We start from the raw sequence: 15,206 nt of genomic DNA on the forward strand, positions 1-15,206 counted from the left end.
ACAAATTTGGAAAAACAAAGGTGACGACTAGGGAAGACTGAAACTTACTAGGGTGACCAAAATTGAATTTGCAAATGCTAGCTTAAATAACGAAACTTATTTACTTTGAGGTGTAATCAGGAAGGGAGGCGATAACTTGGGATGCATAAGGCTTGATTTTTGGAGGAGCATGTTCGTTTCATCTTATCGTCCACTAAACTGCAGATCTATCAGGCTTCGAATCCTACACGAGCACGTCACACGACGTAACAAGACATTGCAGAACAAAGAATTTATCTTAGGTCCAATGCAAAATATGCAGTGATTTGCATAACAAATGCTTTGCTCATTTAATATTCTCTTAATCTACAAAATCAAAAGAATTCATGTAAATGCTCATGCTAACATTCAGATCCAAGACCACTGTATATATAATTAGCAGTATGACCTTTCCCTATCTCACCCATTATAAAAACCCGGACCGAGGTGCGAGTGCTCCAGAGAACGTATAAACATAAGCGACATTAAATCTTTTCAATTTCACGGGTAGACAAGTCAGATTTCTCTTGAACGCGAAACTTGGCTTCAACGTTAGAACACTAAATTTTGAAGAAATTAATTTTAAATTAATTTATTCTAACACGTATATAAAAATCGGTAATTAGTAGTGCAATGTTATTATTAGATGTTTATAGGAATTACAAGTAGGTTTCGAAGTCTCGAGTTGGTTTCAAAGGCATTTTGAGAAAGTTTCTGCAAAAATACGTGTTCAAGGGTAATTGGACCGTTGATGGCAGATCAAATGAGAGGAGCTTTTTGGTCGCGCCGATATAATATATATATATATATATATATATATATATATATATATATATATATATATATATATATATATATATATATATATATATATATATATATATATATATATATATATATATATATATATATATATATATATATATATATATATATATATATATATATATATATATATATTTATATATATATTCTGCACAGCAGTCTTTGTGCGGAAAATGTTTGGATATGTCTGAAGTTCTGAAACCAGTCACATCAACTCTTAATCCTTCAGCGCTTTTTTGAACTTCAAGTAGTAATCGAAATTTTTTTGAATGAAAAGCATCACCCTCTTACTGAATTACAAAACAACGCATGGCTGTGGAAGTTAGCATTCTATGTTGATTTGACAAAACATGTGAACGAACTGAATTTGAGATTGCAAGGAGAAAAGCAGCATCTTCCTGATTTATACACTAATTATTTGAAAAAAACTACGTTTTCTAAAGAGTTAAAGAGGCTGAGTTACAAGGTCGAACCTTAAAACGTACAGGGATTAGGAGGCACAGTTGGGGGCTACCACCCCCAAACCCCCGCTTTCGCAGCCTTTAAATATAAAAAAAAATTCTTTAAACTGAAAGTAAGGAGCGACATTAAAACTTAAAACGAACAGAAATTATTCCGTATATGAAAGAGGCTGTGCCCTCCTCAACGCCTCGCTCTTTACGCTAAAGTTTGACTTTCTCACAACTCTTTTTTAAACAATAAAAACTTTAGCGTAAAGAGCGAGGCGTTGAGGAGGGCACAGCCTCTTTCATATACGGAATAATTTCTGTTCGTTTTAAGTTTTAATGTCGCTCCTTACTTTCAGTTTAAAGAATTTTTTTTATATTTAAAGGCTGCGAAAGCGGGGGTTTGGGGGTGGTAGCCCCCCAACTGTGCCTCCTAATCCCTGTACGTTTTAAGGTTCGACCTTGTAACTCAGCCTCTTTAACTCTTTAGAAAACGTAGTTTTTTTCAAATAATTTCTGCACGTTTTTGTACAGTTTATTACTTATTATTGCTTGACTAACTGTTAGCTGATCGTGTCAGGAGTTAAAGTTGGGGGGCTGCCGCCCCCAAACCCCCGCTCTTGAACATTCTTGTGTTAAGGCTTTTAATTCCTGAATACTCAAATCACGTCGTACAGGGTGCCTCCTAATCCCTGTACGTTTTAAGGTTCGAACTTGTGATTCAGCCTCTTTAACAGCCCCCCAACTGTGCCTCCTAATCCCTGTACGTTTTAAGGGTCGACCTTGTAACTCAGCCTCTTTAACTCTTTAGAAAACGTAATTTTTTTCAAATAATTTAAAAAAGAAACTGAGTTTCTTTTCAAAGTACATAAAAAAGTTGCTCTGATAGTGAATCGAATCCGGGTTTTCCGCCTGAAAGTCGGGAGTATCAGCCGCTGGACTATACAAACACAATAGTAATTGTTGTTTAGCAAATTGAAGCTATTTTTGACGCAAGCAAATTCCCAAAAATCTTGATGTGGTTTTTGGAAAACAGGAAAGTAGTGATCAAATTAAGCTGAAATTTCGAGGATAAGTTTCCAAGCCCAAGGAAAGCTTATCCTTTAAATTTCAGCCCGATCAGACAACGTGAAAGGGGGGTTGTGGTGGGAAATATTAACATGGGCTATTATAGGAAAACGAGGTTTTTCGTAAATGTAAATTCGGGGGATAATTTTTTCGGTCTGAAAATATCAAAAGGCCCTAACAGGTCGAATTCTGCTTCGAATGAGTCCTCATTCAACCGGTTCCGTGGCCAACTGTGGCATGTAGGCGTGGCTAAAAAAAAAAATAGAAATGAATGTTAAGTGGCTATATTTGGTTTTTTGAAAACAGAGAAGGAGTGATCGGATTGAGCTGAAATTTCGAGGATAAGCTCCCGGGCCCTAGGAAAACTTAACCTCTAAATTTCAGCCCAATCAGACAACGCTAAAGGGGGGCTGTGGTGGGAGGGTCCAAACTTCCGGCCCAGTTTACCCCACGAAGATAAAGTCGGAGGAGGATGAAATTTTGCAAGTTTCTTAGTTTGAGCTTGGGCTACAAGATGCGATCACCGCCGTCTCTCTGCGACCTCTAGGACCTGAAATCGCTTAACATTGTGGTGGGTCGCCTCTTTATAGAGGCACAAGTGTGCCTCCTTGATATCAAATCATTCCAGAAGAAATTGATACTGTTTCAATCACAACTACGAAATAAATGTTTTTCACATTTTAAAACATGTGAAACATTCAGCCACACCACTGAGACTGAGTTTCCTATCGATTTTACAATCGAAACTTTGAGTGCTTTGAAAATAAATTTTGATACTCGTTTCTCGGACTTCGATGCCATTGCGAATCAAATTAAGATTTTTCAGAATCCTTTTGATACTGACATTGAAGCCCTAGCACCGGGACTTCAAACGGAAATGATTGATCTACAGTGCAGTGATTTAATTAAGAACAAATATCAAAACTCTTTGCTGGAATTTTATAAGAGTCTTCCACTGACACAATTTGATAATTTGCATAAATTTGCTCGTGGGCTATTTTCTATTGTTGGTACTACTTATTTATGGGAGAAGACCTTCTCCAAAATGAAGTAAACAAAAAATGTTTATAGATCTAAATTAACAGATGAGCATTTTAAATCTCTTTTAATAATTGGTACAAGTAAAATTAGTCCACAACTACAAACTATTGTAAGTGGAAAATCTCAATTACATAAATCTTATTAGTATTTCATATGTCACTATGCTTGTTATATGTTATGTTTTTATTTAAAATATATAAAGTGTTAGTTGGATTCATTTCAATAATTTGTTAGTTATTATATGCTGAAGTTAAATTTTCTGCATATTATACATGTCTTTACTCATTACAATTCTGTGTTTCTTTATCCAACTTATCACAAAACAATAACAATAAGCCTACGACAATGTTATGAGTAGTTAGCCCATGACCATATCAATGTAGATGTCATATTAATAAATATTCAACATAATATTAGAATACTTCAGTAAACTAAATTTAATTTGCTATAAAAAAAAATGTTCTCTAAAAGGAGTTTTCAAGTATGCTAGCTCTCCGCGGACCGGACACAATCTGTCCGAGGGCCGGATGTGGCCCTCGGGCCGTAGTTTGGAGACCCCTGTTGTATACCAATCATGTATACCAAAATCTAGATATTAATTTTCCTCCAGCTGCAAAATGACAGTCTTTCCACGGACACCTACAAAAGAAAATACGGACTACTTCTTTTACTGCATCTTTTTAATTATGCTTTCAGTATTTCCTTGGATTGTATAACTCAAAGCAACTTAAGAACATGACTTAAAGGAACCACATCAATTATATTTCATGAAAAATGGCACAAACAAAGCGTCAACATAGTTATCAAATTTTTGCAACATAGACATCTCAACTGATTTTCAGTTTTCATGAAATGCTACCTCTATTTCATTAGTCTATTCATCTAAAAGATTTCAGCTAAAACTGGTTACATAGGGAAAAACAAGTCAGAATTGACGGGAAACAAAATATCAGTGGTAAATAATAAGAATTCTTTAAAAAAAGTCTTACCTTGGTGTCTATCAGCTACTGGGAGAAGATTTGATGGTATGTCCCTTCTGCGATAAAAGCACATAACTTTAGCTTCAATAGCACCCATGGAATTCTAAAAAATAATAATAATCAATACTCAAATCCCAAAACATTTTTTTATAACACAAATATATCACTTTAAAAGAACAAAACAATACCTACTGATAACATAGAAGTGAAATCCGAATAAAAGCGTAGATTCAAAAAGACACCTTTGCAAGTTTAATTCTTTGAGTTTTTGTACTATTTTACCACATTTTCACAAAACCATTTTCAAATATGGTGATTTCGAACTTTTCTGAATCTTGCCCTACACATCCACTTCTATGTATGTATTGTGTTCATAATCTAAGTAAACACAACAGAAAGTAGTGAGGGATTGCTTAGTATGCACACCTTACAAGGTAATAAACTTGATTTCCAGTTTTCTGGGTAGCCTTTCTTCTTAACATAATTTCCATTCAACTACTAAAAAAAAAACTTGCAAGACTTTCTTTTTGTTTTTTCTTCCATTAAAAAAAAAATAGTTTACATACTTTAATGAAACCTTGCAAGAACAACTCCATAATGAATCACATATCTTAACAAAGAACTGAAACTAAAGACAATATTCCACCATATTTGAAATAGATTTGACTAGAAGAAAACATCACAATCTATGCCAACAATTTTATACTGATAGAGCCTATTTGATGCTCAACCTTCAGACCTGGCTAAGAATAAGCAACATTGACAGATTTGCTAACAAAAGGGTGGATGTGAGAAGCTCACAGAGATTCAGCAAAAAGAGCATACCTAACCTTTCCGCTTGTTACAATTTTTCAATGTCTATAGGTAAATAAATAAACGGGTATTTATTGGGAAAAGAAAACACAGGGCTATGGCAGCAAACAAAATATTATTCTTAACAAATAAAAGAAAATAGGTTGAAAAGAAAATATGCATAAATATTTTTTAAAATTACCTTATTGAACTTTCCTTTATCAATGAAAGAATTGGGAATAAATTAAGTGAGAAATATTAAAAGGTGAAAATGTGAAATTGAATAGTAAACAAACCTCACCAAAATAAATGAAGTTACATAGCTTTCTGACTAAAAAATAAAATAGATGGATACAATCTCTGAGTAAATAGGCAGCTATTTAAACCTCAAACCAGACTGGAAAGTCAGGTCAACTCAGACGTGGTTTAAAGTAGCAATAGTTGCTTCCTCTCAACTTATGTAGTGTTAACAATATAACTGAAGTCTGCCAAAGGGGCTGAAATAGATTAAGTTTGTAAATAAAAATAACATGTTTATTCCATCACTATAGCTCTATTACAGAGCATTAAATAGAAAAAACTTATTGCACACCAAAACAGCACATAAAGTAATGAAGTCTTTATGGAGATGTTGTCTTAAAAGCCTGCAAAATTTATATCATAAAAGAAAAAAAAAATCAAAAAGTTCTATTTTAGACATTCAGCATAGCCTATACAATACCTTTGTTAACTCTTCTATTCGTCGTATTTGATATGGTGCAGTGGGCGAAGCTTCACAATAGACATAGTCTATAAAAAATTAGGAAATAATCAGTGTGTTAATGAAGGTTAATAGGTCCTAAAAATGAAAAGTGTCTCTAATATTTTTTTTAATAGCAGTTAAGGTACAATTTTTATTCCTATGAAGACTTTGTCTTTGGCACAATAATTCAATTGTATGGGTCTGTCTCTCTGGAAGTTGCCAGGAGTAAATTTAAAATACAAGTCTTAAACCTGTTTGCCAAACAAGCTGCATATAGCCTTAGAATGGAGTATCAAATATTCTCTGCACAAACAAGTCTTGCACAATTGCAGTTTTAAGTTGCTATATTCTACCAATCATATTTGCACACATCAGGGGGGAAAAGGGTGGGAGGAAAACTCCTTGAGAATGGCAGTAAATATCCCTTGTAAAAAGCCCTGACGTCCCTCCTCCCATCAAAGAATTAAAACTGCATAAGCCTATGATATATATAAATAGCAAAATATTGCAGATAACACTTTTTTGTGACCAAAAATAGATTATATAAGGAAGCATATAGGCTCCCAGCACCTAGAAATATATTTTTTACTTTAATAAAAAATACAGTTTGGCTTACAATCTATTAAATTTACTATTCAAAAGTATGCACGCGGGAGGCTTAAAACAATGTCCCTATCTAGTTTTTAATTTGACCAAATTAGGTGTCAACAATGAGGTAATCACCTAAGTGCCACTAATTGCCATCCCCCAAAACTGTTGAAGACTAAATATTTCACAAGGAAATGCTAAGAAAATATGGGATTTTGGTGGGAGGTAGCACACAGGTAAGATAGTGAGAGTGAAAGAATAGCATAACAATAACATTGTAGCCTACATTACATAACGGAGAGTAGAGGTTAAATTCATTGTTTTGCCAAGCTATTGAATGTGTCTGGACATGGGCCTTTCAAAATCTTGCATATTTGCTCTATAAAATTCAAAATACCAAAGTAAAAAATTCAAAAATGAAAATAAAAACCAATTTCCAATTTCTTGCAATTGATAATGAATTAGTGCTGACATAATTGCTATGTCAAATTATGTAATTATTGGAAAAAAAGAGTAATTATTTCAGACTTTCCAGCTAAGAGGGTAGTTTAAACATGAACAAAATTGGGGCGAGTACATCACCAGTAAAGTTAACTTTGGTATTAGATTTACAGTATTGCATAGGAAAATTGAGAATAAGTTTATTTTAAAGATACAAAAAAAAAACAATCATAAATGAAAATCACAGTGATGGGACAATAGACTGGAAATAGGGATTAGAATCATGATAATCTTGGTTTTTCAATGGTCAAAACTAAATTGAGAATATAGGTAATTTCCAAATTTTTGAAACAGCTCCACCATGTAAATTAGTCTTATATTAAAAGAAAGCTCCATTTTTGTTTTTGAAATCATTTAAAATAGCTTAAACTGGATAATCAGCTTTGTATGCAGTGATATACACAGTAGTACTGCTTAATTAACTTCTTGTTATGGTACAGTTAAATTGATTAACAAGAGAATGATAACAGTTGCTTTTTTAGTACTAATTCAGAGAGTTCAGTTCCAGCCATTTGAACAGGTTTATGCTGTTATAAGTTTTTATTCAATTTATTGCTTTGTCAAAGGTAAAAAGCTCTGATCCTAAATCCATCAATAAGTTATGGTAACCCTTCATTTAGCTTTGCAATAATGGCCTTTTTGGCTGTATTATTTTTTTTACTGATGTATCTTGATCATGCTTTGGAATTCTTTTGTTTTAAGTAAAAATTTCAATAGCAACAGCCAAGTATGTACATAGGATTTTAGCTGGGAAGCACATTTACAAATGGGACAAATACTGTAATGAATGTATGATCTCTTTTGAACATGTTTAAAAACATCAATCCTTTCCTTAGTCCAAAATGAATTCCGAATTAGAATCTTGTCTATGCACCAGCTTCTAATACCTAATTGCTAACTTATTTCATTGTCACTTGGGCAACTTTTTGCAAGAAAAGAAATACAACTAACAATCCATGTTAAAACTTGTGTAACAGCAAGGAAAGACTAAAGTTGATTTATAAACTACAGGATGGCATATCTACCTTATCTTACTGAAGAAAGATTAAAGTAAATTAAGTTAAACTTGAAATCACATGCAAAGTAAACTACAAAATTTTAGGGTTGTTTATGACATGAACAAACAAACCAAATGTTGTAAAAATGTCACAACCATGTGTGTAGAAATTATATTTTTGGCAAATTTTAAATGAATGATCTAAGGAACAAAATTTGCCAGCCTCTCCCTCTCTTAAAAAAAGGGAAAACCCTTTAAGGAATGAACTTCATAATCTTACTTTCACTAATATCAGCCAAATTGTGTTTTGGTGGATAGCAGGGAGCTCAGATCTGGATAGCATTCTAAAAACACAAGAGAGTGCTACAAATATAATTAACAGAAAATGTACACTAAAGTTACTCATTAACCATTATCAAGGATGTATACAATAGCCCTATCCCCAAAAATTTTAAGATTGTTGAGATTTTTTAAATTTTTTTCCAGTATTTTGTGTATTTCTTATTTTTTGGAGTTGTCTCTTCTCCCTAATAAAAATACTGCATATGTCCCAGGCTTGTATGATACTGAACTTTCTTGACATTAAATTGACTTAATCTCTCTGATCTTCCTCCTAATGTGCAAATATATACTCTGAATTGGTACATATAGGGGTGGGGGTAAAATTTATTTCTGAAAAAAATGATTGCTTTATTTGGAAAGAGCATGAAAAAAGGCAGTAAAATTCTACTTTAGCTACTTTTGGCTATCTTGGAAAGGAGTTAGGTTAGGAAAACAAAACTTTCAGGGATGGGTCTACAGGCTAAAGTATGTCCAGGGAAGGTATTTTGAAGCATCTACCTCCACTCCTTCTCCCTCTAGAGGGTCCTGACCTTTGATGACCTTTAAAATCTGTGTGTTATGAAGGTGAAACCTTGGCAAATAGATCTTCTGCTTAAATGAAGTACAACAAAATTGTTTTCAGCTTCACAACTTTGCCTGATCCCAATTCACAAAGTTTTAAAGATATGCAAATACATTTCCTAAATTTTGAAAAAAAGACAATGATGTGGCTTAAAATTCTACCTAAATAACAGGAATTGCATTTTCAGAACTAAAGCCAGAGAAAAAGAAACTGATAGCTGAAAGTTAAGGTAAAATGTTGTTTGGTCAAAATTTCAATAGGTGAGAAAACTGATGCAATACACAAAAAAAACTAGTTTTGCATTGACCTAGAATGTGCAACTTTGGATATGTTGTTCAGTTTTTTTCCCCTACAACATGGTGTAAAAATCATTTCTGTTGAAATTTGTTTTTTACCAACAATAAACAAATTGGTGGACAATAAGTGCTAAAAAAAATGTCAAATGAAAATAAAAAAAGTGCATATTGATGAATATGATACAAGTTTTCTAGTAGACATTACATCAGATTAATTTGATTTTTGGGCTCAGCTCACCATTTTATGTGAGAATAGTTGGCAGTAAAGTTCTACAAAATCAGGTAAAATTCTACTTTAGTTACTTTTACCTATCTTGGAAAGGGATGAAGTTAGGAAAATGAAACTTTCAGGGATAGGTCTACAGGCTAAAATATGTCCTGGGAAGGTATTTTGAAGTACTTATCTCCTCTCCTTCTCCCTCTAGAGGGTCCTGAAATTTGACTACATGACAGGTCTATACCTATTGAAATTTTGACAAAACAACATTTTACCTTAATTTTCAGTTATAAGATTCTTTTTCTCTGGCTTTAGTTCTGAAGATGCAATTTCTGTTATTTGAGTAGTATTTTAAGCCATATCAATGTTAATTTTCAAAATTTAGGAAATGTATTTGCATATTGTTAAAACTCTATAAATCAGGATTGAGCAAAGTTGTGAAGCTGAAAACAATTTTGTTGGACTTCAGTTTAAGCAGAAGATCTATTTACAAGGTTTCACTTTTATAACACACAGATTTTTAAAGGTCATCAAAGGTCAAGACCCTCTAAAGGGAGAAGGAGTGGAGGTAGGTACTTCAAAATACCTTCCCGGGACATACTTTAGCCTGTAGATCTATCCTTGAAAATTTCATTTTCCTAACCAAAGTCCTTTCCAAGGTAGCCAAAAGTAGCTAAAGTAGAATTTTACCCATAATTTAGCCTGTAGACCCATCCCTGAAAGTTTTGTTTTCCTAACCTAACCCTTTTGATGGTAGCCAAAGGTAGCTAAAGTAGAATTTTACCAAAAAGGCATCAAGTGGTATGTTTACTTTATTTGTAAGTCAATAATATGAACTGCCAAAAATTGACCAAAAAACCGATAGATAGCATTTTTTTGAATGTAAATGAATTAGAATTATGTTTTAATAGTAGGCCTATTTAGTTCAGAAGGACATAAAAATAGACACATACACATTTTTTTTTTTTTTTTACTTAAGATATTTAGGCTTTGTGTTGGGATGAATGCACGAGAAAACGCATTATGTTCTAGAAGAATATTCTAAACCACAGAAAATCCTCTAGAGCAGCTAAGGGAATGCAGGGATGGGATATGTCACTGCTTGGACTGGGACATATTTCTAGACAATTAATCATTTATCTTCACTGATAATGGTAAATAAAAAGCATCAACAAGCAATTTTATAAGTTTCTGACGGATTGTAAGATCTGATCAACCTCCTAATCTATAAATAGTAGAGGCAGTTGACATTTTGATTTCAAATTTGCAGATAATTATATATCATTTCTTCTGTTTCTATTGATTCTTCCTCAAAAATTTATCGACGTTTAGGGATTAACTACTATTTTGGACTGCTAAAAGATGGCTGTCACTCTAGCAAACTTCCTATGTTCGTGTCTTGTCAGAACTAACGTTAACTTGACTGTAGCCAAGTCGGTACTTGTTTGGGCCTTGTCAGAACTACGATTGACTTAACAGTAGTCAAGTCAACTACCGTAGTTCAGGGTCCGAACGCACTCTTTGTCTTTTTATAGTTTTAGTTTTATAGTTTTAGTTTATAGTTTATAGTTTTAGTTTTTAATAGTTTTAAAGGTGCGTTTCATTTGGCACTTTCGTACAAAATGGAATTAGATCCAACAATGAAACCAAGAGAATACCGTTACTGACAGTTTCAATCGTTGATTTAATTTCCATTTTGTCCGTATAACGTAAAATAGATTCTAGCTTAAGGGTGCGTATATATCTGGCTATGCAAGGAAAACTATAACGATACTTGGCAAATTTAACCAATTTATGCATCATGTCTGATCTGTTGAGGTTATCAATTTTTGGCCTGTTCTCCAAAAAAGGTCTCAAAAATGGACAAACTTCAACAAAATTATTAGGATGCGTTTTCATTTAGTATTTCACGAATAGAACATCAAATTGAAGCCTTGTTTCCCTAAGCCATGCTGATAAATTCTTCGCAGCTTCTTTGGTTTTTCTAATTGTTTTTTTGTCAGTAAGACATTAATTGAACCAAAGTTTTAGCTAGAAATCTTACTTGACTTATTGTTTTCCTGAATTAACAAAAACTCTTAGCTAGCGTTGGGTGAGAATGTCTCGAACAAAATGAGTCGTCGTTGGAGAATTTGTAGCAAAATATTCAGAAATTAATAATACACATAATTAGAATAACCTTGTTTTTATTCTGTTTTTTTTTATTCAAACCCTTTAATAAAAATACAAAAAAGGGCTGTTTCAGTGCAAATACGAAACGATGCATGTTTTTCGAAACCCAGAGGGGAACTACAACGAAACTTGGCAAATTTAACCAATTTATGCATCATGTCTGATCGGTTGAGGTTTTCAATTTTCGGCCTGTTCTCCAAAAAAAGGTCCCAAAAACCCCCTACAAATTAACACACCTAACACCACAATAGGATGACTTGTTTCTGCATTGTAAACATTAATAAAGAATCAATAACTACTAAAAATACCATACAGTTAGCAAATTCTTTTGTTGGTGTTCCAGCAACAGGAGAGTGAAAGAGAGTTAAAAATATTTGAAGAGGAAACTAAAATATCATTTGATCTAGGTCTAGAAATTGAAGGCCTAAGAATCAGAGTCTTTCCTAGGGGGGAGGGGACAACCGGCTCAGTTGGCCCGGCTACCCCAGTTGGGGGGGGGGGGCTCCGGGCCTGGGGGATTCACAATATTGATAAAAAATTTTACTTTTATAAGGCATTTTTGCTCGTATTTGAGTTTGGAGGGGGAACTGTAATTAATTTTTCCCTTGACACCTTCAACCCTAGGAACGGACCTGCCAAGGATAGCAAAAAAGGAATCAGATTTTCGGGACACTCAGCTCAAATGAGGAGCACTATTAACGATCAATTTTATTTCGCGGTTAAATACGATCATTCTGGTCTTTGAAAGTAGTTGTTTTGTAAAAACGCTGGAAGCTTTTACTTTCAGTATTTTCATGTCACTAAATCGTGTGGGAATGAACAAACGAAAAGCCACTAATAAGATTCGTCTCAGTAGCCAGCTTCCTCTCTCAATTAATTTATAAATCTGCACCAACTGGAGAAGCAACGGTACGAAAATTCAAGTGGTTTCGTTAAACACGAAGCAGTATAGGCACTAGTAAAATACCTGAAACAACAGGGAAAATTTTACGGATACAAAGTTTCTAGCGCAAATATTTTCCAGAATACTTCAGCGCTTAAGCAGATCTGTATACCATGACTTTCGTCTTCTCACAGTTAATGGATAGTCCTGTCCTAGCAGCTTCACACTGAAGCGTGTGTAGACCCATGAGCAGCTGTGACTTGGAGTTGGTGACTAGTGATATCATCAGCAAAGTCAAAATCAATGACAACTGCCGTACTTGAGTCCAAAGCTGAACTTCTATGTTGTCCAAGTCATAAAATGATCAATAATAAAATTAAATAGAGCTCAGGAGCAACTGAACAACCTTACCTGACTCCTATCCTTACTGGAAAGAACGCGCTATGTCTACCGTTCGCTTGCACACAGCTCTATGTCTCTTGATTTGATGTATAACCCTGAGTACGCGGATATATTTTGACGGGAGGCCAGTATTAGAGGGGATGTTCCATAAAGAATCTCGATCAACTGAGTCGAATGCTGCCTTGAAATCGACACAAGCAATGAAAGCCTGCTGTCGGAAATCTTTCGTCTTCACGATGATTTGTCTTATGGGAGAAAATCTGCTCTGTCGTTGATCGGCCAGGCATAAAACCAGACTGCTCTATTCTGTGCTTTCATCGGAGGTGTGCAAAACATCGCTGCAACAAAACCATTGAAAAGAGCTTGCCTGGTACCGAAAGAAGCGTTATCCATCTATAGTTCTTGCACTCCCTCCTGTCAGCTTTTCTCTTCCACAGTGGTAGCCTCTCTTCTGTACGCCATTCTTTCGGGTTGATCTCCGAGTCCCGTATTGCGTTGAATAGCATTTGGAGCCATAACAGGATATTACCACTGCCGTTTTTAAACAGCTCCATGGAGATTCCACAGATGCCAGGAGTATAGAAGCAGAGAGATTTGATTTTGAATAATAACAAGATAAGTCAGGCTAAATTTTGAGTGGGATTTTTTCGCAAGAGCCTTCCGATTTCATCTTTTAACTATTAATTCAATAAAATGTAAAAATAATTAGTACATACGAAATTAGACCACAAATACTTGAATTACTTGACTCAAAACTCTTACTCCGCTGGAAGTCATTACAGTTAGTCTTCTCTGGAATGACCTGTTGCGGGTGTGAGTGGGAGCTTCGTTGGCTGCGTTATTTTGGGAAGTGACCCAACCGTGAATGATGTCCATCCATCTTATGTGTGGTCTTCCTCTCCGGCACTATTAACCATTTGCAGTTCTGTCAAAGTCGACGAAGAGTTGGGTGAGATTTTGCGGTCCAGACGAAGCAGATGACGATACGAATGTAGCAAGTGAGACACCAGCTGCTCGGACAGGGGTGGTCATTTGAAATACTGGAGAATTTTCAGGTTCTGTACCCTATCAAACCATCTGGTATGTTCAATTTTTCCGTGTATTTCATCTGGATGGCATCCACCTTCATGACCTGGGTTTGTGTCGTAGGCTAACATTTAGGTAGAGACTAACATTTAAGTTAGTCTCTAAATGAGTGTAGCATGACGTTAGCTACCAAAGCAGAGTAGATTCGCGCCTTAGCCAGGCGACTGGTCTTAGGATTGTGTAATATTTTCCTAGAAGACGGCCAAAGATGGCGTTCGCCTTTGCTACCCTTGATGAGATCTCTTCATCTAGATCTCCAATTTGGCAGACAGTTAAACCAAGGTAGGGGAACTACTTGACTACATGAACATCCTGATCACAGACTTCTATAGACATTACCTTGGTAGGTGGTATCATGCCAACAGGTATGTTTGGTCTCAGACAAGGTTTTCCAATTCGGTCTTGAGGTCATTGGGACTTTCCCATATTAGTGCCATATTGTCAGCAAATTCAACATCCGAAAAAATTCTCAAAGCAGGATCTATGCCAAACGGCTGCAGCAGAAATGTATTTTTGAGTACATTGTCTAGGACGCAATTGAAGAGTTCGGGCGCAGTGGCACAGTCTTGCAGAAACCCATTCCTGATTTCGAAATAGGATGAAGATTGACAATGACAGCACTTTCATTATAGTTTCAGAGCTTTTTAAAGAGACTGACAATTTTTCGGGCAGCACTGGTATATTATAGAATCGACCAAAAAAACTGTCTTTCGACATTGTCGAAGGAAGATTGAAAATCGACGATGTAAAGGCATGCCTTTTTTTTACATTTCAAAGTTTTCTCCGCTAGCTGTCTGCTTTTGTGGATTTACTCAATTGTGAACTGTCCTGGTATGAACCCAGCTTGTTAGGGGCAATGAAGAACCTGAAAGTAACTTGCTGCCTATTGGAGGAGCTGCATAGCGAAGAATTTATTGGGTATTGACAGTTGAGTTACACCATGACATTTGATATATTCTGCTTCGCTTCCCTTCCTTTTATGCGTTGGCACAAGTAGGCCTTTATCCAGTCTCGTTGGACCTTCTTAGAGCAACAAACGATGCTAAATAGCACTTGTAACTAGAGGGCCATTCCTGGAGCATTATTCCTCAGACCTTCCGATTTTAGGCCTCAATTACCCGGGGCTTTGTTATTTTTCAGCTCTCTAGTTTCTTCTTAAATCTCCTCTACTCTAAACTCGGTCGATGGTTTTGTTGGGTGGCTCTGAGTCAAATAGTATCTCAAAGGGTTATTCCCACTGAGGTAGGC

At 35.1% G+C, this 15,206-nt stretch overlaps 1 protein-coding gene across 1 annotated transcript in view; it reads right to left on the reverse strand.

Moving 5' to 3' along the window:
* MTA1-like (metastasis associated 1-like) overlaps window positions 1–10,712 on the reverse strand; it is a 67,024-nt gene extending 56,312 nt beyond the window's left edge. Inside the window, exons 1-3 of the mRNA XM_089092369.1 lie at window positions 10,633–10,712; window positions 5,892–5,959; window positions 4,388–4,481 (exon numbers count right to left, since the gene is read on the reverse strand). Of these exons, the coding sequence (XP_088948495.1) occupies window positions 4,388–4,481; window positions 5,892–5,959; window positions 10,633–10,666 (196 nt within the window). The 5' untranslated portion in view covers window positions 10,667–10,712. The remainder of the gene's footprint in view (window positions 1–4,387; window positions 4,482–5,891; window positions 5,960–10,632) is intronic.
* Window positions 10,713–15,206: the final 4,494 nt, after the last annotated feature.

Source organism: Artemia sp. Qi Xiang Cuo, chromosome 7 (assembly GCF_049724085.1).
Source record: "Artemia sp. Qi Xiang Cuo chromosome 7, ASM4972408v1, whole genome shotgun sequence".
In the NCBI taxonomy this organism is placed as follows: Eukaryota; Metazoa; Arthropoda; class Branchiopoda; order Anostraca; family Artemiidae; genus Artemia; species Artemia sp. Qi Xiang Cuo.